Raw genomic sequence first — 21,550 nt, 5'->3', positions numbered from 1 at the left:
ATGGTGTGGTGGGGGAAGGGGCCCACGCTGAATCACACTGGCAGATCCAGCCTCCAAGGAGTGCACCACAGCCATTGCTGGCTGTGCAGCAGCAGCAGGGGACATTGCATTCCTTAGAAGCAGGACCAGGTGCCCCTGTAGATCCTGCCACCTGAGGTGGTCGCCTCACTTTGTCTCGTGCATGGGCCAGCCCCAAGGGGGGGGGGGATATGTGAGCCTGCAGCCGAGTTAATAGTAAAGCAGAATGTTCCCCAAAGCTTTACACTGTAGTGTAAATAGGGAGGAATCTCTTTTCCATGCCCCCAGCACCCCCCCAAGCTTACCTTGACTCACCATTGCCCCATTCTCATTAAAAACAGCTTCCCCCAGTTGCTCCGGGTTCCGTGTTATTTGTTTCCAGGCGGGAGCATCAACATTTGTCTCTCAAAGCAGGCTGCAATATAAAAGAAACCATACACTATGATAAATGCATAGTATCATTACAATGCTTGCAAAGTATCACATTTAAGAACTCAAAAAACCCTAAAATTTAAACTTTTCCATATTGGGACATGGGCACAAGGAAGGAAGGCAGGCAGGCAGGAAGGAAGGAAAGAAGGAAGGAAGGAAGGAAAGCAGTCTCTTTTACATAGTATTTCTGTGTGTTCTTAGGAGGGGGCATAAAGAAAGTATATTGGTTAATATTGTCATGTACCACCCACAATCTCTGCCTCGCGGTGACAAGATTTCAGGGCATTCCAGGGGCCCACACAGGAGTTGTGTTTCATTTGGAAATCGGGCACAGCAGAGACTGTATTGTCTTTAAGATATGTGTTTTTACTGACACATATATGCATTCAAGCCTACTGTGGAGAATTCCAGAGCATGCACATCTCAAGAGGGGCATACTTCCTGCAGGTGCAAATCATTAGACCTCTGTGTCTCTTTGTAACAGCCTGCTCCAGTCAGTCCACATGGCTCCTGCAACCCCCTTCTTCCCAGAAACCCTTGCCAAATGCGGCTTCCCCTTCCGCTGACATCATTGCTCTCTGTAACCTTGGCAACCTCCCTCTCTGTGCAAGGCAGAGTTCTTGTCTTGTTGATTTCTTCTATTGATGGGTTAATGACTGGCCATTTCAGCCTTTGTTTCTTAATGGCTTATCCCTGGCAAGCTATGTCAAGCTGGGCTGGCTCGTTGTCGGGAAAACTTAACCCAGCAGTGTTTGGTACAGTAAATCAAACCTTGATTAATTCTAACTTTTACTAATTCCATAAATTATGGGTGCCCTGCACCCAAAAACTCTGGGACTTCAGACACGGGTCCCAATATGAATGGAACCTCTTCCTTCCCTTCTGTCCTGCAAAGGCTCTGGTGGCAGATTGCTCTCCAGTCCCTGTTTCGGCAGGGAGGTGAGTCATCAGAGGCTGCTTTTCAAGGCATGTTTGCTGTAAGTGCCCCATTAGTCCACTTTTTCCACCAGCCACCTCTTCAAATGCTATTTAGCAAATCAGAGGCTGTGCCCGTTGTGTGATGCTTTTAAAGCATAAAGGGATTAATGTTCCACTCTAATGAAAACCAGATGTAGAAAGTTGCCTGGCTGAAAGCTATTTTCCACTGCCAAGCTGCAAATGAAACGATTTAATCAGCATGAAAATTGTTGCCAAATCTACAACTTTGACCGTATCTCCCAAGCTGAGATGCACCAGCACTACAGGCATCTGGGATCTGCAGGCAGGTCGTCCAGTAGAGGTGATATTTAAAGCACAACTCCAGCTCAGGTTTTTAATTTTTATTTTAATTTTTATTACGCAAAAAGGGGAGGAAATGCAAAACTCTCATGTGTACTGAATCCTGGAAAAGTCCAATAAGCATGAATGGATGCACAGACCGACCATCAATAACGTACAAATATTGGGACTATTCATGCTCAGTATAATCATAATAGTAAAGGTAAAGTGACCCCTGACCATTAGGTCCAGTCGCAGAATTTATTGGCCAAGGAAGCCGGCATACAGCTTCCGGGTCATGTGGTCAGCATGACTAAGCCGCTTCTGGCGAACCAGAGCAACGCACGGAAACGCTGTTTACCTTCCCGCCAGAGCGGTACCTATTTATCTACCTGCACTTTGACGTGCTTTCAAACTGCTAGGTTGGCAGGAGCAGGGACTGAGCAACGGGAGCTCACCCCATCACGGGGATTCAAACTGCCAACCTTCTGTTCGGCAAACCCTAGGCTCTGTGGTTTAACCCACAGCGCCACCCATGTCCAATCATAATAGTAGTTAGGGCTTATTAAATTAGTCATATTGTACGTATAGAAGATTGGTTGTACAACAGATCCCTTGCTTTAAGAATAATTCTTAACTAGTTCCCATTCTTGTTCAAACTCATCGATTCTTTGCTTTCCTTGTCTTGTAAAAAAAAAAAATCAAGTTAGCTCAGCTGGTTAAAGCATGGTGCTGATAATGCCCAGGTTTGATCCCTATATGGGACAGTTGCATATTTCTGCCTGCAGGGTGTTGGACTAGATGATCCTTATGGCCCCTTCCAACCAACTCTACAATTGATTATAAGATTCTATGGTTCTACTTAAAGCATCAAATTCCCATAGTATAATGAACACCTCTTTAAAGAATGAATTACTGATGTTTTGCATGTAGTGTCTGCACTGCTAGCACTACATAAAGATTTTTTTCTCTTTGTGAAAACCTGCTCTTTAAAGCTCAATCGGAGCAAGCAGAAGTCCGCAGAAAATGCAAATTGATGTTTGCTGTGATTCAGTCCTAAACAGCAGGACAAAGAAAGGCCCACGCATACCCAGATCATGGACTGTGCCTGGAAAGTGCAGGGCAAAAGGTAAGTACAGTATGGATAAAAACCCTTGGTGTTTGGTTCTCAAGTTGTGAAACATTTGGCATTAGATGGGGGATGAGTGTTTGAATTCACTTACAAGAGAGTCCCCTTCCTCCCCCCCCCCAAGAAGCTAAAGAAAAATATGAGTCTTAAATACAGATAGGCAATTTTACTTACTCGTTTTCCAAGTCTTAATTTCAGTTTGTCAGATTTTTAAAAGTCCTCACAAGAAATTACCAGCATTTAGGGAGCACTTTATCCTAATATATACATTTTTGCAAGCAGTTCTACCTAATGTAGCATATTTTCTTGATATGCTATTGCAACACATCTATGCATTTGTAAGCACACTGTCCCCCGATATGTGCGTTTTGTACATATTTTGGGGCAGGGGATTGGAAAACTGCAACACAAAATGTATAGAAGTGCTAAATTTTGTTTTTGTTTTTTTAAAATGATATTTATTAAAGTTTCAGAAAAGGTTACAAAAATAAGAAAAAGGGGGAAAAAGAAAAGAGAAAATACAAAATACAGAAAAATAAAAACAATTAAAAACAAATCAATCTTTCTATGTCTTGTCTTTCATTTACTTGTTTCCCTGACCTCCTCACACCTCCCTTTTTTGTATTCCAGTTCAGTTAGTTAATTCAGCAAATCCTTTCCCTCTTTGTTTTTATCTTAATCCTTTATCTTAATATATTATAACTTTAGATTCTCACCTGTTAACAATCCATTTTTACATACTCCTTTGTAACATTGCTGCTAAAACCACTTAACTTCATTCCGACATCATTCTAACATTCATTAATTTTGCAGTATTTCTGTAAATAGTCTTTAAATTTCTTCCAATCTTCTTCCACCGACTCTTCTCCCTGGTCTCGGATTCTGCCAGTCATTTCCGCCAGTTCCATATAGTCCATCACCTTCATCTGCCATTCTTCCAGGGTGGGTAGATCTTGTGTCTTCCAATACTTTGCAATAAGTATTCTTGCTGCTGTTGTAGCATACATAAAGTTCTATCCTTCTTTAGCACCAATTGGCCAACCATGCCCAGGAGAAAGGCCTCTGGTTTCTTCAGAAAGAAGTGCTAAATTTTGAAGGAGATCTGTAGTGCATGTATGTGTGTGAGTTAGAAAGGTTCACATTAAAATGCAAGCTGAGCTGGACTTCTATCCCTAACTTAGGAAGTCATCTGAATGCAAAGAAAGAGCAGAAAACATCCTCGTAGTGAGAAAGACTCACGTGCATCCCATCCACACCATAGATATAAGGTACTATTATGTCACTGTAACAGTCATGAAAAATGCTGGAAGTTGTAGTTTGTTAAGGGTGCAGGGAACTGTACCTCTCTGGTTCTCCATGACTGTTAAAAGCAGTGTAATCATGCTTTAAATGTATGATATGGGTGTAATCAAACTGAGGAAGAGAGCAGGCTGAGTTTAACAAGGAGACAAATTTTAAAAGAATTGAGGGAATCTACAGCTGAGGAATCAGAATTGTAGAGTCGAAAGGGATCTTCAAAGTCAAGTAGTCCGAAAACTCACTCTTTAAAGCTAAAGTGCAACAAACATCAATTGGGGTTTTCTGGGGATTGCTCCTTGCTCCAATGGAGCTTTAAAGAGTGGGATTTCACAGGTAAAAAAAGAGAGCACTTGGACATAGAGCTTTAAAGCATGGACCATGCTTGGAAAGTGTGGGGCAAAAAGTAACTGTGGATAAGTCCACAGTTGCACTGAAGCACGTAAGGTTGTTTGTTTGTTTGTTTGTTTGTTTGTTTGCAGTATCCATGCAAAATCATACTTACCTCTACAGAATATCTAATGGAAAAACCTTTTTCGAGAAATGGTAAATTTAGAATAAATGAGACAGAGAGACTTATGGGAGAGCATTTCGATGAGGACAATGTATGTACTTGGATGCATGAGTACTAAAGTGCCTATTATTTCGCAGATATACTGTTTATTGGCCATGGCTAGAAAATCAATCAGTTATGAAGAATGAACTTCCTATACTGTGATATTGTTAGCTTGTTGGTGAAATTGCTGTATTGCCAGGAATTGCTGTATTGCTGAAGTAACTGCCTCTGCTGTCTGAAAGGATTGGTTTAAATGGCTACCTCTTTTCAAAACATTTTGGACGCATTGGTCCAAAGATCTGTTGTGTGAGCCAAAGAAGTCAATTTCTGCAGGGGTGGGGCAGTGTAGAGGGGCAACATGATGCAAACATGCCAGCAGGAGCTCTGTTTTGCTAAAGCCTAGCAGCAGATATTTTTTAAAAAAATATTAAAATGATAAACCCTGTAATGCTCTTCAGAGCCCTACGTTTTGCAAAGCTTTGTGTTCTGGGGACTCTTGGAGGCCTGCAAGACTGACAGAGGTCACAAGCCCTGGAAAGGTAAAAGGCCAAAGGAAAAGCTGAAAAGTTCTAAGCAAAATGTGCAAGCAAGCAATAATGCAGACCAATTGGACAGTTCTTCGTGATTTTAAGGTAGCAAAGAGCAGGAGATGGAGGATTGTGGAGGAAAGTCAATCTTTCCTTTTTTTCTTCTCACAAAACAAATCCCTATTTGTGGGGACCTATTTACCTGCAATATGGCAGTCTTGGTCCATGCTGGAATGGCTGCTGTGCCTATAAATTTCACCCAGTTTATACAAGAAAGAGAAAAGTTCAAGTTTCGCTTCATGCAGGATGCAGAATAGCTCAGGGTTCACCTTGAGGGTTCGCCAGCAGGTGAATACTGTTTTGTTTCAGCAGGCCTTTAGGAACAGGCTAGTTTTTAAGGAAAGGGTTTTTAATAGGGCTTTATTATCTGTATATCAATACCAATTTTTTGTATTGTTTTAATTACTTTTTAAATACTTTTTGTATGTTTTCAGCTTTCTGTATCTTATCTGTGCTATTTTAATGTGTGCAAAGCACTTTGAGTCCCAGTCTGGGGAAAAGGTTGGATATAAACAAACAAACAAATAAAACAACAACAATATGGGTTGAGTGGAGAGAGCAAGAAAGCAACTTGGAAGCAGATACAAGGCAAATTTTGGGACTCTTGCACACTCCTAAGGGGGGGTGTGTATGCTTTATGCTGCCAGTTATCAAACAGGCTTGGCTGCCCATTAATCCAGGAGGACACAAAAAAGAAAGATTTTTTCCCCAATAGAACGTAAATCATTTTATGGATGGCTATGGAGAGAGAAATGACACATTTGTGGAATAGGAAATGTCTGCAAATGATGGTTTGCTATAATATGGCATAAGGTATATAAATTCAGTAAATAAATACATAAAATATTCTAGAAAAAGAGGTGCTGGAACTCACTATGAATGTTTGCCTCATTCTCTTAGAAGGGGCCAAAACTAAGTTCTGGCTGAAAATAAAGCTCTAGGCTTAAGCAAGGGAGCCAGGGACTCATGGCATCAGCGCCAGAAGGGGCACTTAGTACATATCCTCCAACATTTCTCAGATGAAAATAGGGACATCCATTCCATAACGATAATTTTACTATTTATACCGCACACATCTTATTGGGTTGCCCCAGCCACTCTGAGCAGCTTCCAACATATATAAAAACATGATAAAATATTAAACATAAAAACCCCTCCCATATACAGGAATGCCTTCAGACAGCTTGGGGGGTTGGATAGCTCCATTCTTGCCAACATCCTAAGGACGTCCTAAGGAAAAGCAGGACATTTTAGAATCAAATCAGAAACCGGGATGGCTTCTCTAAATCAAGGATGTTCCCTGGAAAATAGGCCCAACAAGTGACTCTCAGGGTGCTGTTCTGAATGTCCAAGTGGGTACTACCTTGCTGTTCAGTGGCTGGGTGTTTACATAGTGGAAGAAAGGTAGGATATAAATGTAAGGAAATGGACAATTGATGTGTGTTCCTTTCAGTACAGATGGCGACCATTTTGCATGAGTCCAACTGATGTGCAACCTCCAATGTGTGGGTCCTTTTGGACCTGGAAAAGGGCAGAATGGGGGTTGGGAGTGGAATGGGCAAGGTGGGCTTATACACGCTCAACAGCCATGCATGGGGGACAGGAACAGAAGCCCTCGTGCAAAACAGTTGCCATCTTTATTTTAAAATTTGTGACCACCTTGGATGCCTTTGCAGAAAGGTGGCTTATAAATACAGACATAGAACGAAACTTCATGGCCAAGTTCACACTATGCATTTAAAATGTTATGGTTCTACAATCGTGGTTTCCTCCAAATAATTCTGAGAGCTGTAATTTGTTCAGGGTGCTGAGAGATGTTAGCAGGCCCCTACAGTTTTCAGCATAGTTTGACAAATCTCTCCTTTCCTGAGATTCCTGACAATTGTAGCCCTGGGAGAGGAACAGAGGCCTCCTAACAGCTCTCAGTACCCTGAACAAACTACAGCTCCCAGAATTCTGTGGGGATGGGAGCCCTGATTGTTTAAGGGGGTATTATAGCACATTAAATTATATAGCACATTAAACATCACAGTGTAGATGTGACCCATATTCTTTTAAGGTAGTATATCCAGTGCTTTTTTTCTTAAAAAATGTATAAGGGTACAGTGGAACCTCGGAAGCCTGTAAACTCAGACGTTTTGGCTCCCGAACTATCAAAAACCTGTAAATGATTGTTCTGGTTTTTGAATGATTTTCGGAGGCCGAACATCTGGCACAGCTTCCATGGTTGGCTGCCAGAGTGTCCTGCAGCCAATCTTGAGTCAAGAAAATCACTATTTTAGGGTTCAAATCAGGAAAAATAATACAGTAAATGGACAAAAGTACAAAGATTCACAAAATGTTTAGGGATAGGGTACCCCTGCATAAGGGACGCGGGTGGCGCTGTGGGTAAAAGCCTCAGCACCTAGGGCTTGCCGATCGAAAGGTCGGCGGTTCGAATCCCCGCGGCGGGGTGCGCTCCCGCTGCTCGGTCCCAGCGCCTGCCAACCTAGCAGTTCGAAAGCACCCCCGGGTGCAAGTAGATAAATAGGTACCGCTTACCAGCGGGAAGGTAAACGGCGTTCCGTGTGCTGCGCTGGCTCGCCAGATGCAGCTTGTCACGCTGGCCACGTGACCCGGAAGTGTCTCCGGACAGCGCTGGCCCCCGGCCTATAGATGTGAGATGGGCGCACAAACCCCAGAGTCTGTCAAGACTGGCCCGTTCGGGCAGGGGTACCTTTACCTTTACCTTTACCCCTGCATCCCCCCAGAAAAAAGCAGAGTATATCAGCTGCAAGAGAGCCACAGAAAAGGAGGCTTACCACCTTCATGTCTGGCTTGGGCTGTGGGCAGAAAATAGGATGCAGGACTAGAGAGACCATTAATCTGACCCCGGAGCATCCTTGCCAATCACCTGCAATTTCAGGGGAGAGTTGATGTGGGCCCAGGGAAAGACCCACAAGGCTCCACCTCTTCTGGCAGGGTGCCACACTCCTCCCACCCCAATACACGTGGGTTCTGGCAGAGTTTTCCCTGCAGTCACCTTAAGGTAGAAAGGAGCCCCTTAGCGGTGTGGCTCCTCTGCACCATCGCATCAAATATTCCTGTGGGTGCACCCAACTCTTTTCTGGCCTTTAAAATTGTCGCCTTTGAGAAGGGTTGTGCTAAGAGTAAGAAAACAGCCCTGCTCTCAATCTTAAAAGACCCCGAGGAATGTGCTACATTCTTCCAGCCCTCAAGGTTGGCGCCTGCACAAAAATGCTCCTTTTGCCAAATATCAGTCCAATGAAATGCTTGTTTGCTTTCTTTAAAAAAAAATGCCTCACTTCATAATTTACCTTGGCCTGGAGACGAATCTTTATAGACAGAAACCCATTTTACCTTAAGCTTTTTATACTACCCCCCTCGTGCTTGCACACACACACAGTCACAAACATTCTCCTGACATTAACAGTAGTTGTTTCTCTTCCACTTTAAAAAATTACCAAATGGAGGCTTTGCTGCCTATTTAAAGGTTAGCCCAATAACCCTGTGCACATTCACTCAGAAGCAGGCCCCACTGCATTCAGCAGGGCTGACTTCCAGGTGAGTGGGATTGCATCACTTGTTGAAATGTTAGGTCTTCTTTGGCCATATTATAATTGCAAATCATAAAATGAAAGAAGCTCATTTATGTTCACAGCCAATTTATGGAGCTGAAACAAATAGACTCCAAAATATATCCAAATAACGTTCCTCTGTGAACTTTTTAAAAATATATTTTATTGCTTTTTCACATAGTCATTGCTGTCAATGTTTCCCTTTTTTTAAGGGAAATTCCCTTATTCTGAATAGGATTCCTCGCAAGTAAAGGGAAAAGTTGACAGCTAAGCATACAGTAAACATAATTTAAAATACAATAGACAAAAACAACTGGCAGCTACTCATTAATTGGAAAGTGACATAATAACAGCTTAAAATTGGAATTTTGATGGTGAATATTTTACAGAAATTTGCTGGATGCTTGAATGTTTCTTAAATATTGTCTGAGTCATTCATGTGTGATATCCTGTGGTTATCTAGGAAAAAGAGTATGACAGCTGACATTTGATAACAGCTATTTTGCAGTAGTTACGTAATAGGTGGTATGCAAAGTATCTGGTGGTGTCTGGTGGGTGGCATGCTATAGTACAGGGGTCGGCAAGGTTTACCTCACCTGGGCCTGTTCACTCCAGCGAAGATCCCTCTGTGGGCTGGACTGCATGATTTCCAGCATCTGCGTCTCCACAGACGCGATTTCTGACCTCAGCGTCTGCACACACACGATTTTCGGCGTCTGCGCAGACACGATTTTGAGCACTGCGGAAGTGAGTCACCACGTCATGCTGCACTGTTTTAGTGCAGCGCGCAGGGACTCACCAAGTGGGCGGCCTGGTTTGGGGGCAGATTGGGGGCTGGTTAAAAGACCCCCATGGGTCACTTGTGGCCCATGGGCCTTAGGTTGCCAACCCCTGCTATAGTAGCTGCTAATACTTGATAATTGGTGTGCACTAGCATTTAGCATTTGGCAATATCTAATATCTGACATGAAATGGTATTAGTATCTCATGGGCATGCAGTAGGAATAGTATTCCACTGTGTATGGTATTTCACATAGGTTTCACCAACGTTTTGTGAGATCCACCTAAAAAGCAGTACAGTATATGAATACTGTAAATAAATAAATAAATAAATAAATAAATAAATAAATAAATAAATAAAACGTAATGTTTTGCTATTTTAAAGGAGTGGAGGAAACTGTTCACTCTTTCTCCTATGCACTTGAACACAATTGGAACGGGACTGGTGTTTGCCATAGCTTTCTTGTTGTTGTTTTTTAAGTAATTCCTCCAGTTTATCAAAATCCTGAAGCTTTCATCAGTTTAATGTAGCATTCACAATAATTTTTTCCAACCAAGAAGCATAGCATATGGCTGTTTATGGTGGTAGTTCGACAGGTTTGAATTGTGCCCATTCTGTGTGTTGCCCTTTAAGAAACCGTAATGATTCAGCAGAGTTACTTGGTAAAACAGGGAGCTGGTATATCTGAAGCCAGAAGTGATTTACTTTGCACACTTCATTCAATAAATAAAACTGTTTCTTGCCTGCTTGGTGCCACGGCACGAAGACTCTGTGCATACCGTAACGAGTGCCTTTCAGTAAAACAGACACTGCAGACAGTAATTAGCCATGTACGTTGCCAAAACAGGCAGCCTCTGAGCATGCTCAGAATTCCTTGCCAAAAGAAAAGAGGTGGCCATGAAGTTGCCAGCGCGATACAAGGACAGGAAACCCCTGGGCATACACGGAGGGGTATATTCAGTGTTAGTCATATTTAGAGCAGAATCATTGAAATTGATAAACATAATTAGCTAAGGACCATTAATTTCAGTGGGTCTATTCTAAGTAGATATTAATTTGATATAGGCCAGAGTGCCTCCCAAACTGGAAATGAAGGTATGAATGGTGCAAGGGAGAGTAAGTGGCTTATGAGTTCTTTGTAATGTGAGTGTGCGTTTGTTGTCTTGGAACATATTTAATAGGGCCAGTTCTGGAATGGCTTCTAATACCTGTGAAATATACTTGGAGTCAGGTGTGAATTTCATGCTCTTTATTCAGGTCATAGTAGCAATGAATGAAACTTTCCCCAAAACGTCTAGCTATATACAGTCATACCTCATGTTACGTTTGCTTCATGTTACGTTTTTTCAGGTTGTGTCCCGCAGCATCCCAGAAGTACCAGAAAGGGTTACTTCCGGGTTTCACCGCTTGCGCATGTGCTAAATCCCGCTTCGCGCATGCGCACAAGTGCCAAATCACGCCGTGCACCTGAGCAGATATGGCACTTCAGGTTGCGGGCTTTTCATGTTGAGAACGGGCCTCCAGAACGGATCCTGTTCGCAACCAGAGGTACCACTGTATACATTATTTACACAAAGGGTCCCGTGTGATTGGCTAATTCCGGGCTGCTCCTGAAGGCCAATCAGGTTGCTGATTCACTTCATCCAGGAGCTGGATTGGGTGGCTCCTGCAGACCAATCAGACTGCTGCATTCTGGATCCTATTTTTCTAGGATTCAGCTCAGAACATAACATGCTTTGTTATTTTGAAGATTTCTTGTAGGACTGATGTCCAAAAGGGGTGGGGTGGGGGAGAGGATTTGATAAATCCTCTTGTCATGATGGAGGTTATGCTGTGCCTTGACATTGGGAGGCAGCAGTGCTTACAAATACCAGTTTCTGGAAAACACAGCAGAGGAGATTTCTGCTTGCTGGTTTCCCACAGGCGTTTGTTTGGCCACCGAAAACAGGATGCTGAACGAGATGGCTACTGGCCTGATCCTGCAGGCCGTTCTTGAGCTCTACCATCAGTAAAAGTTTGCCTTGGTGGTGATAAAGGGACCACAGAGCTGTATTGTATTATACATTCCTGTGCATCTCACAGTTGTAGATTTCTATTTGAAGAACTGGCTGAGTGTTTTTGCAACAGCCAATGTTAGTGAAAGGGTATGAATGATTGAATGATGAACTGTGTGGCAGGACTGGTCTGGAGTGTAAGCAAAGTGTGTACAGTAAAAGTAAGTTTCCTTTGGGTTTGTGATTCCTTTGTGCTAGAAGTCCATATCCTAACAAATTAAGATGGGAAGACCTTCTATTTTAATAGGCAGAACAACCTTGACGCAGCATTTCCCCTCAACTTCCCTTAAACATTGTACTGCAACATTAAAAAGTTAACCCAGTTTAAAATTATCATGAAGAGGGTATGTGCAATAATTTATTTATTTATTGCATTTATATCTCACCTTTTTCTCCAAGGAGTTCAAGGTGGCATACATGCCCTTCCTTGTCATGTAATCCACACAACAGTCTTTTCAGGTAGGTTAGACTGAGGACTGAGAGGCAGGGACTGGCCACACCCAGTGAGCTTCATGGCCAAGTGGGAATTTTAACCCTGGTCTCTCCCAGGTCCTAGTCCACCACTCTAACCACTATGGGACACTGCCTCTCATAAATAAAACTCTGCCTCATTATTCGAATTCAACCCAATCAGAAAAGAGACTAAACAAATCAGCTCAAAGAAAATCTTATAGAACAGAGCATGTGGATCTCTCAAAAGCCCCCCCCCCCAATACCTATTAAGCACCTGATTTTTGTCTGAAAACCCTGGGGTTGCTGGCTATGGGTTTTTGCCCCACTCAGAGCTGTTCATATGCTCTTAGCTTCCAGCCGACAACTCACAGATCCTGTCTTTTGTGGCCAGCAAAATCACCTGAAACAAGGGCAGTTGCACAGGACTCTTCGATGCCTGCCCTTGGGTAGTGAAGCAATCTGCTATCCTGGAGAATGGAGCTGTAAGCACTCTGAGATGCAGTGGGGTGGAAGCTCAGGAAAACAGCCACAGAAACTGATTTTGTGAAAATGCACCACCCCAGAGCAAATGCTGTAGATTGAATGAGGTAGAAAGAGAAGTATTCCTCCCCACCACCCACTGCCATGTAATGGTACTTGATTTATTTTAAATATAAGTGGTATTGGAGATCCTTCTGGATTGAAAGGCAGCAAATCTAATTAATTAAGTAACAACCCATCAGCCCTTCAATAAATGATCCAGGCGTGCGTCTTCTGCCAGCCATTCATTAGGGAACTTTAAAAATATAGTCATTTTCTGCATTTCATTTTGGACTGGTTACTTGCTGACACCTCTCCTTTACTCCCTCTTTTGTAAATCTAGAGTGGCTTAGAGGATATTAAATATTCTAGACTCCTTGTTTTATGCCAGCTGCCTGTTTATCCCTTGAGGACATAGGATTGGCTTTGTTCCTCTGATAGGTTTAAACTGCTGAGGTAGCTTGTGGTGCTGCTCCTGAAGTACCAAGCCTGAATTCTGTCCTTTAAAAATCTGGAAACCCCATATCACTTGAAACTTTCATTGCTTAGGGGCTAAGGCATTTGAATTTCTGTGGCCAGGCTCAAAGGTATGCGACAAAATCATATTTGCACAATGGAAAAATGAAGATACTGTGTGATGATAATAAAAACAGTAGTAGAAGGGTTGACAAAAGCAAGCAATAAAACAAATAATAAAAAGCAATAAAATTAATAAGGAAATTATCAAACCACAGTATTATCATGACTAATTGCAGCTGTCTCTGAAAGTGCTCTACACAGAGCTGTGCAGCAGCCAGTGCAAATAATCATCATCATCATCATCATCATCATACTTGGCTTGATTGTAAAAAAAAACTTAAAGCAGTTTTCTAAAATGCTAAAATTATCAAGTAGAAAAGCTAAAAACAATTTAAAGACTTTAAAAAACATTTTTATTGATTTCTTCCTCTTGTTATATAAGAAAATCAACAACTTTCAAAAAATTAAAGTAGCAGGAGGTTAAAAACAGATTAAAATTCAAATCAACTTTCTAAACATCTGGGCAGGCCTCCGGGTTAACAAGGACCACAACTTTATTACCGTTTAACAGGAACTGTGGCAGGGTTAATACCTCAGCAGCAGCAGCACGGCCAGCACTACCAATGGCAGAGTGAGGCAGCAGCCTCAGGTAGCAGATGCCAGAGCGAAGCATTCTTTGTGAGCAGTCTCATGAAGGCAAGGATGAGAAACATGTGGCGTTCAAGATGTGGTTGGACTCCAGCTCCTATAATTTCTGATGTTTGGCCATGCTGGCTCTCGAGGCTGATAGGAGCCATCAAGGCCGTCTTAAGCATATCCGGCGCTCCCCCACCCCCGTTTCCCAGAGTGGTCGACCTTTTTCTTTAGGGAGCTGACACCACACTTACACATTATCTCTAACAAGCCCTTAGGACAAAATAAAATGAAAAGGCAGAAGAAAATGTAATGAAGTCCTCAATTCCAAAGCAAGACTCATTCAAGACTCAGCAGTTCTTCTAATTCATCCTCATGATTCAAATCACCACATATCAAAAAGTTAAAGCAATCACCAGTTTGTTGTTCTTTAAATAAATTGATAAAAACACAGAGAATGCAGTTCCCGGCCAATTTGTGTATAAGTACAAAGCTGACGTTTTCAAATATTGGGGGGTGGGTGTAAAGCAGTGACATCTGGAACCTAAAAAGGACCCAAAACTTGGGTCACAAAGGCTGCAGCCCTAACTGCACTTACCTGAGAGTAAGCCCTGCTGAATCTAATAGGACCTTAAAACCCGCCCCCGTTTTTAAAGGACTTTTTGTTGGTGTTTGTTTTTAACCACTAACTGCATGGAGAGCACACTCTCGAGTTCGCCCCAGGTGTCATCACTGAGGGGGGTGACATTTGGCACACCGCCTGCCCGCAACTCCCAAGCCTAACCTGAGCTGTCAGGGAAGGGGCGGAGCTGCACCACCTTGTAGGCAGCCTTCCCCCTTCATTTTGACAGCTTGGGGGAGGCTTGGGAGACGCGGGAGGATGGCGCGTCGTTGCCCCCTGCTCCTGGGCTGCTTCCTGGGGGGGGGAGCCTCCCCTAAACTGTCAAAAGGAAGAGGAGAGGAAGGCTGCTGGCAAAGCAGCGTGGCTCCCTCCCCGCCACCGCCCAGGAAGCAGCCCGCCATGGGCAGCTCACTCCATACACACCCTGGGCGGCTTGTACCCTGGGACGCTTGCCCCACCCCCATGGTCCCACCCCCAGGTGCACAGCATGTGCGCCGCTCTGGGTGCCTGAGCAGCTAGCTCCGCCTCTGTGTGTGTTGTGTCCTGTTGGCGCAGTGGTTGCAGCAGCACTTACCCTTCTTCTGATAGGAACTGCTTGGTGGGGATGGACAAAAATATGGGGTTGAGAAGGGTCAGTTGGGAGGGGTGTGAGAAATGTCCTTAATTTCGTCTGAGGAATGTTGGAGGGAATGTTATCTAAATGGTCTGTCATCCCTTAGCATTATGATCCTCCTGTTAGGAGGTGGTCCCTGGGAGATCCTCTCTTCAGTTTTGCTGAGCAAACACAGTCAGTTTCCTGCGGCTTTAATCTGAGGACTTTGCCCTTTTGAGGTCATGTTTTAAGCTGTGTATATGTGTGTGTATTCCCCTTCCAGAAATCTTATGAATAACCTTGCTGGCATAAATAATTTGCAGGACAGCAAGAGAGCCAAACTCATCCCTTGGTGCCATCTCCCAGAAAAGAGTGTGTGTGTGTGGTAAAACAACAAACTGCTTTTGGCAGATATGTGTTCCGCCCCTCCCGCATGTCCTCGTTTTGAGGACATTTTAAAATAAATGAATCATCTTCCATTTCTTGGAAGGAAAGAGGCAGCTTGTTCCTTTCAAAAAGCGTCCTTCAGATGTGATTTAGTACCTTCAGGCCCAAAATCTTTGCAAAAACTTTTGAGCTCAGATTAAGATGCTCTCTCAGGATGAGGGGGTGGGGAAATAGTAAAAATATCAAGTGAAGGCGCATTACTCCAAATATTTACAACCAATCTCCTTAGCTTTAAGTTCACATTAAGCCAGGGCTCCTGCCTTTCCCAGGCGGTACAGCCTCCTCCTGCTGTCCTTTCCTTACTGATGCCCTTTAAAGTGTGGGATAACCAGCCTCGTGTAACCAAGAAGCATAAATTAATTAAAGCATAAAGGGGTTAAAACCATAGAGCAAACTGTATTGCCGGGCTTAGCTAGATTATCTAGCTTGGGAGGGACTAGAATCAATTATTTGGTCCCCTAAGGCTATCTAATGAACTCAGTGTGTGCAGAAGCCAAGTTGCTTGCTCCAACTTAGTCGCATGGCTCTCACAAGTAACTCTTATACCAGTAACTTAGGAACTTTCACCACTTTGAAACTAAGCCGAATTTTCCTGCCTGTGCAACTTTCTGGAGCATATGAATCTGAACTTTGAATAGTTTGCAAGCTAGCCATTTTTAATTTACCAAACGTCTGGCCTTTTTCTATGCCAGGGGAAAAAGGAAATTTTGGTACTCACAAAGGTATATTTTAGTGTATACGTATTTGCATGCTTTTGCTGCATATTTTGTGATTTTAAATTTCTGCTGGGGCTCTCTCACCAAAGAGTACTTGCCCCAAACTTGGATCTTGGCACCCAGGAATTACCTTTTACATTTGGCTTCTTGCCAGAATGTTTTGTGTACTGCCACAATTTTCTAAGTAATCGTCAGCAGTCTCCTTTTACCGTAGTGTGCATTCATAGAATCATAGGATTGTAGGGTCATCTAGTACAACCCCCCACAATGCAGAAATCACAACTAAATAATCCATGACAGATGGCCATCCAAACTCTACTTAAAAGCCTGCAATGAAGGAGAGTCCACCACCTTCCCAGGGAGTCTTTTCCATTGTCAAACAGCTTTTACTATCAGAAGGTTCTTTCTGATGTTTGGTTTGAAGCTCCTTTCTTGTCATTTGGATCCATCGGTTTGGGTCTTTCCTTCAGGAGCAGCAGAAAACAAGCTTCCTCCATTTTCCATTGTTCAACCCATCAGATACAGTGGTACCTTGGTTCTTGAACTTAATCCGTTCCGGGAATCCATTTGACTCCTGAAACCGTTCGAAAACCAAGGTGCGGATTCTGATTGGCTGCAGGAGTTTCCTGCACTCAAGCAGAAGCCGCGGAAGCCGCGTCAGACGTTCGGCTTTCGAAAAACGTTTGCAAACCTTAACACTTCCGGGTTTGCGGCATTTAGGAGCCGATTTGTTTGACAACTAAGCCGTTTGGGAACCAAGGTACCACTGTATTTGAAGGTGATTCTCATGTTATTTTACCAATGTCAGTCTGCCACCCCCTCTCGCAAGGAGGCATTAATAACCCCTCTGGCCCAGCCAGCTGTCCCCTCCCTCCTAGTTTTTATCAGCCAAGAGGGGCAAGTGTACAGAGCACCTCGTCATCCTGACCGATCCAAGCACCTTGTCCATATCCTCAAACCTTACTAACTGAAGCTCAGCCAACACAACAGGAATAGACAGTACACTGGACACCCCTTGAGATTCATCTTCTGGAATAGAATAGAATAGAATAGAATAGAAATTCAATGGCTATAATATAGCTATATCAGAGGGCAGATCCACCCCATAAATTTAAAGCGCATGAGAATGATGGATAATATAGTTTGTTAAGGGTGCTGGAAATTGTAGTTTTTTGAAAGGGGAAAGCACATTTTTCAAAAGCCACCAGAATCCACAGTAGCAAATGAGACCTCTAGTATTTCTGTGACTTTGGGCAGCTTGGAGTCCCGGATCCATATTTACACTAAGTGATTGACCCTGGAAGGGTATGGTGTGGAAGTGAGGGAGCAGGAGCAGGAAGCAGCTGTTGGTGTTTGGAAATAAGTTATATGAACCTCATTTTGTGGACAGCTTCCCCCTCTCCCAATTGGCCTCCCAAGGTTTTATCTGTTCTCCATAAAAAAATAAATAAATCATTTCCTTGCATGGGGTTGCAGTGACCTGCTGCACACTGATAGAAAACAAGAACACAACCCCACAATGCAATGCTGTGGGCATGTTTTTGAGAAGGGAGATTATCTGATAGCTTAGCTAAAAATTACATTGGCGGGGGGGGCACCCAATAACTTGATGACACTTTAAAAATAACACAGATTCCATGAAAGCTTCTGCCTTAATAAATTAGTTGGTCTTTAAAGGCGTCAGGAGATTTGGGTCTCATCCCCTACCTGTGCCCCCTACCTGCACACAACCAACCTACACATGGAAACATATGAAACAAGAATCTGGGAACTCTTTTATAACAGGGGAAGCCACTTTGGCAGAGGGCAGCTGGAATCAGGAGAAAGCTGTGCTTTTCCTGCACTGACGCCACATTCACACTATACCTTTAAAGTACTTTGATGCCACTTCAAATAGTCATCATGGCTTCCCCCCTGAGAATCCTGGGAGTTGCAGCTTGTTAAGGGTGCTGAGAGGTGTTAGGAGACCCTTTATTCCCATCACAGAGTAACAATTCCCAGTGTCCCCTGTTGGGAAGGATTGAATTGCACTCTAGTAATTGTAGATCTGAAAGGAGATGGGGGGTGGGGTTCCTCCTAGCAACTCTCAGCACCCTTTGCAAGCTGCAGCTCCCAGAATACTTTGGGGGAAGCCATGACGGTTTAAAGTGGTATCATAGTGCCTTAAATTGTAATATGTTTTATTTTATTTCCCCAAAACGAGCACAGAAGGTCATCAGAGAGATGCCTACACAATAATGGTAAATAGAGCTCTACATAAGTATATTAAACTAATATGTAATTTAGGAGAGCCGTATTTCTTTCCTAAACCATATTTAAATAGTTGCTTTTAATGCTGTAAGCCACCATGGGACCTTAGTGTAAAGGGCAAATAATAATAATAAAATAATAATAATAATAATAATAATAATAATAATAATAATAATAATAATACAGTGGTACCTCGGGTTACATACGCTTCAGGTTACAGACTCCGCTAACCCAGAAATATTACCTCAGGTTAAGAACTTTGCTTCAGGATGAGAACAGAAATCGTGCTCCGGCAGTGCGGCAGCAACAGGAGGCCCCATTAGCTAAAGTGATGCTTCAGGTTAAGTACAGTTTCAGGTTAAGAATGGACCTCCGGAACGAATTAAGTACTTAACCTGAGGTACCACTGTAATAATAATGGTGTGAATGCGGCCTGAGTGTCCCTCTCCTTCTGAGCATATTTTTCTCATTTTGTTTTTTTTAAAAAACCACTGCAGTTCCTGTTGCTCTTTGTATAAACATGACCACTGCTGCTGCCAGATAATTTTGACTGTGGAAAAGGTGATTTTTTAAAAATGCTCTGGATCATTAGGAAAGAGTCTGAAACTTTAACTGCCCATGTCACAATGCCCTTATGCGCATCTGTGATGCAATCAAATGCGGAATGCTGCGCACAGTTCTGTTTACTTCACTACAAAAAGCTGGAGAAAGTGGAGAAAAAGTCACCCAAAGCCCTTGGCTGACTTGTGTGGCGGCACATCCGCCGCCATAGCTAGTAGGAGCAGGGATGAGCCTGTGCAATGGTATTGGGTCTGGGGATGGGAGGAGTGTAGAGCCCCTCTAACAGAGCTGGCTGCCATCCTGCTTGGCTTTCCTGCATTGGCAGCAGCTATTTCAGATTACCAGGGGTCTCACCTGGGTCCGCATAAGAACATAAGAAGAGTTTGCTGGATCAGGCCAATGGCCTACCAAGACAGCATCTGGTTCTCACAGTGGCTAACCAGATACCTGTGGAGAGCCCAAAAGCAGAATCTGAGCACAAGAGCCCACTACCCCCAGTGATTTCCGGCAACTGTTATTCAGAAGCTTTGCAGCATAGCCATCATGGCTGGGAGCCATTAAAAGCCTTCTCCATGAAATTGCTTAATCCTCTTTTAAAGCCTTCTAGGTCAGTGGCTATCACTGCCTCATATGGGAGTAAGTTCCATACTTTATTAATGCGCTCTGTGGAGAAGTGCTTTCTTCATCCCAAATCATCCAATGTTCATCTTCATTGGCTGTATGCAATTTCAAGTGCCATGGACTAGGAGAAAAACTTTTCTTTCTCCGCGCTTTCCATAAAATTACCTTGCATAATTTTATAATTTTGTGTTTTTATTTTGAATCTGTGGACAAAGGGCGGTATACAAATTTAATAAACAGAAATATCATGTCACCTCTTATTTGCCTTCTCTCTAAGTTAAAGGGTCCCAAACTCTGCAACTTTTCTTCATAGGAGCGTTGCCTTTGATCAGGGGTCAGCAATATTTTTCAGCCGTGGGCCGGTCCACCGTCCCTCAGACCATGTGGTGGGCCGGACTATATTTTGGAAAAAAAAATGAACAAATTCCTATGCCCCACAAATAACCCAGAGATGCATTTTAAATAAAAGGACATGTAAAAACTCATGTAAAAACACGTTGATTCCTGGACCATCCACAGGCCAGACTGAGACGGCAATTAGGCTACATCCGGCCCCTGGGCCTTAGGTTGCCTCCCCTCCCCTTGATCATTTTGATTGATATTTTTCCAGCTCTACAATATCCTTTTTGAGGTGAGACAACCAGAAATCTTCACGGTATCTCAAATGCATTTATACCATAGATTTATAATTCCCGCTGGATGCTGCAGGAGGCATGTGGGGCTAAACGTCAGACAGACTTTAGGCCACAACTCTTGTGGTCAACAGATCCTGTGCCGGTCCCACTTATTCTTCTTAGTCAATTTTCACACATACACATCTCTTGGTTTGTTACTGGTTTGCACTCTCACCTGCCCCAATGGGGGCCTCCAGGGCAAATGCCTTTCAAGGAAAGGTTATAATATTTGGAATTATTCAGTTCAGAAAAATCCTGAGGATGGGGAGACATGATAGAGATATGAATGGAGAAAATGGATAGGGAAAGGTTCTCTCTCTCTCTCTTATATAATATGGAACTTGCTAGTGATGACTACCAACTCAGATGGCTTTAAATGAAGATTAGACAAGATCTTGGAGGATAACGCTATCAGTAGCCAATAGCCATGATGGCTATATTGCCTCCAATATGCATCGGCATACCAGTTACTGTTGACCCTGAATGAGAGAGTACCATTGCACTCATGACTTGCTTGTGGGCTTCCCAGAGGCATCTGGTTGGCAACTGTGAAAACTAAATTCTAGATAAGATGGACCTTTGATTCAATCCAGTTTATGCTCCTGCAAGCTATTTTAAATTGTAGTTGCCATTGACTAGACCAGGAACCTTTTATATGCAGGATCTGCTCTGCCATCAAGCATTGCTTGCTTCTCTAAGAGTTCCTGTACTAACCAAGAATGTGCTAATGAAGTCCAGGCTTTCTGCACAAGTTTTCTTGCTTGACGTCTGTTCTGTCCCTTTTAATGTCAGAAGGAAAGCGTTCGCTGTACTGAGCAGGGCAGGTGTGTTGGGGTGTTCTTGTGCTCTGTCTTAAGTTAATTGTCTGGATAATAACACAGGAGACCATGCCAAGATCACAGCTCGGAAGGAATCCTGGCCCATTTCAGCAGGCCACATTGATAGCAGCAGGCCATACATGGGTTTGGAATGAGACTATTAGACTCTCAAGTTTCCCCCTTGCCAAGAAACACAAGGCAGGAATTGGCAGCTTTAGGATGAGTAATGCACAAACACGGTGTGGCGTGTTGCAAGTTTTCAAGCACTTTCAAAGTGTGTTTGAGTAAATGTGGATCTGTCGCCATGGCCACGGAGCAAATCGAGCGGGAGAGTGAGCTGGGTCTCTGTGAGAAGCCCCAGGAATGTGCACTGGGAGAGCAGAGCAATCACTCCTGCCCCTGTTCAGGGGTGGGAGTTGTGATGAAATGAGGGGGAA

The 21,550-nt window shown here is 43.3% G+C and overlaps 1 protein-coding gene and 1 long non-coding RNA gene across 14 annotated transcripts in view; one reads left to right on the top strand and one right to left on the bottom strand.

Annotated features, from left to right (window-relative positions):
* Nucleotides 1–21,550, top strand: part of LOC308578395 (rho GTPase-activating protein 20-like) — an 88,313-nt gene that overhangs the window by 23,425 nt on the left and 43,338 nt on the right. The window contains exon 1 of one of the 7 annotated variants that reach the window (XM_081178681.1): nucleotides 1,613–1,729. The exons of 5 other annotated variants lie outside the window; for them this stretch is intronic. In XM_081178681.1, the coding sequence (XP_081034807.1) occupies nucleotides 1,628–1,729 (102 nt within the window). In that variant the 5' untranslated portion in view covers nucleotides 1,613–1,627. Of the gene's footprint in view, nucleotides 1–1,612; nucleotides 1,730–4,014; nucleotides 4,105–21,550 lie in introns of those variants that run through there. One more of the 7 variants, XM_081178685.1, reaches the window with a different exon arrangement.
* The window catches only part of LOC308578488, a 44,140-nt gene that overhangs the window by 16,228 nt on the left and 6,362 nt on the right, over nucleotides 1–21,550 (bottom strand). For 4 of the 7 annotated variants that reach the window (XR_014003935.1, XR_014003936.1, XR_014003937.1 and 1 more), the window contains exons 1-2: nucleotides 889–1,313; nucleotides 324–433 (exon numbers count right to left, since the gene is read on the bottom strand). This is a non-coding gene — a long non-coding RNA (uncharacterized lncRNA). Of the gene's footprint in view, nucleotides 1–323; nucleotides 434–888; nucleotides 1,314–21,550 lie in introns of those variants that run through there. The other 3 variants (XR_014003939.1, XR_014003940.1, XR_014003934.1) reach the window with 2 other exon arrangements.

Source organism: Podarcis bocagei, assembly GCF_964188305.1.
Source record: "Podarcis bocagei genome assembly, chromosome: Z".
Classification (NCBI taxonomy): Eukaryota; Metazoa; Chordata; class Lepidosauria; order Squamata; family Lacertidae; genus Podarcis; species Podarcis bocagei.
The sequence above is the reverse complement of the archived record's forward strand: the minus strand, read 5'-3'. Positions and strand labels throughout refer to the sequence as shown.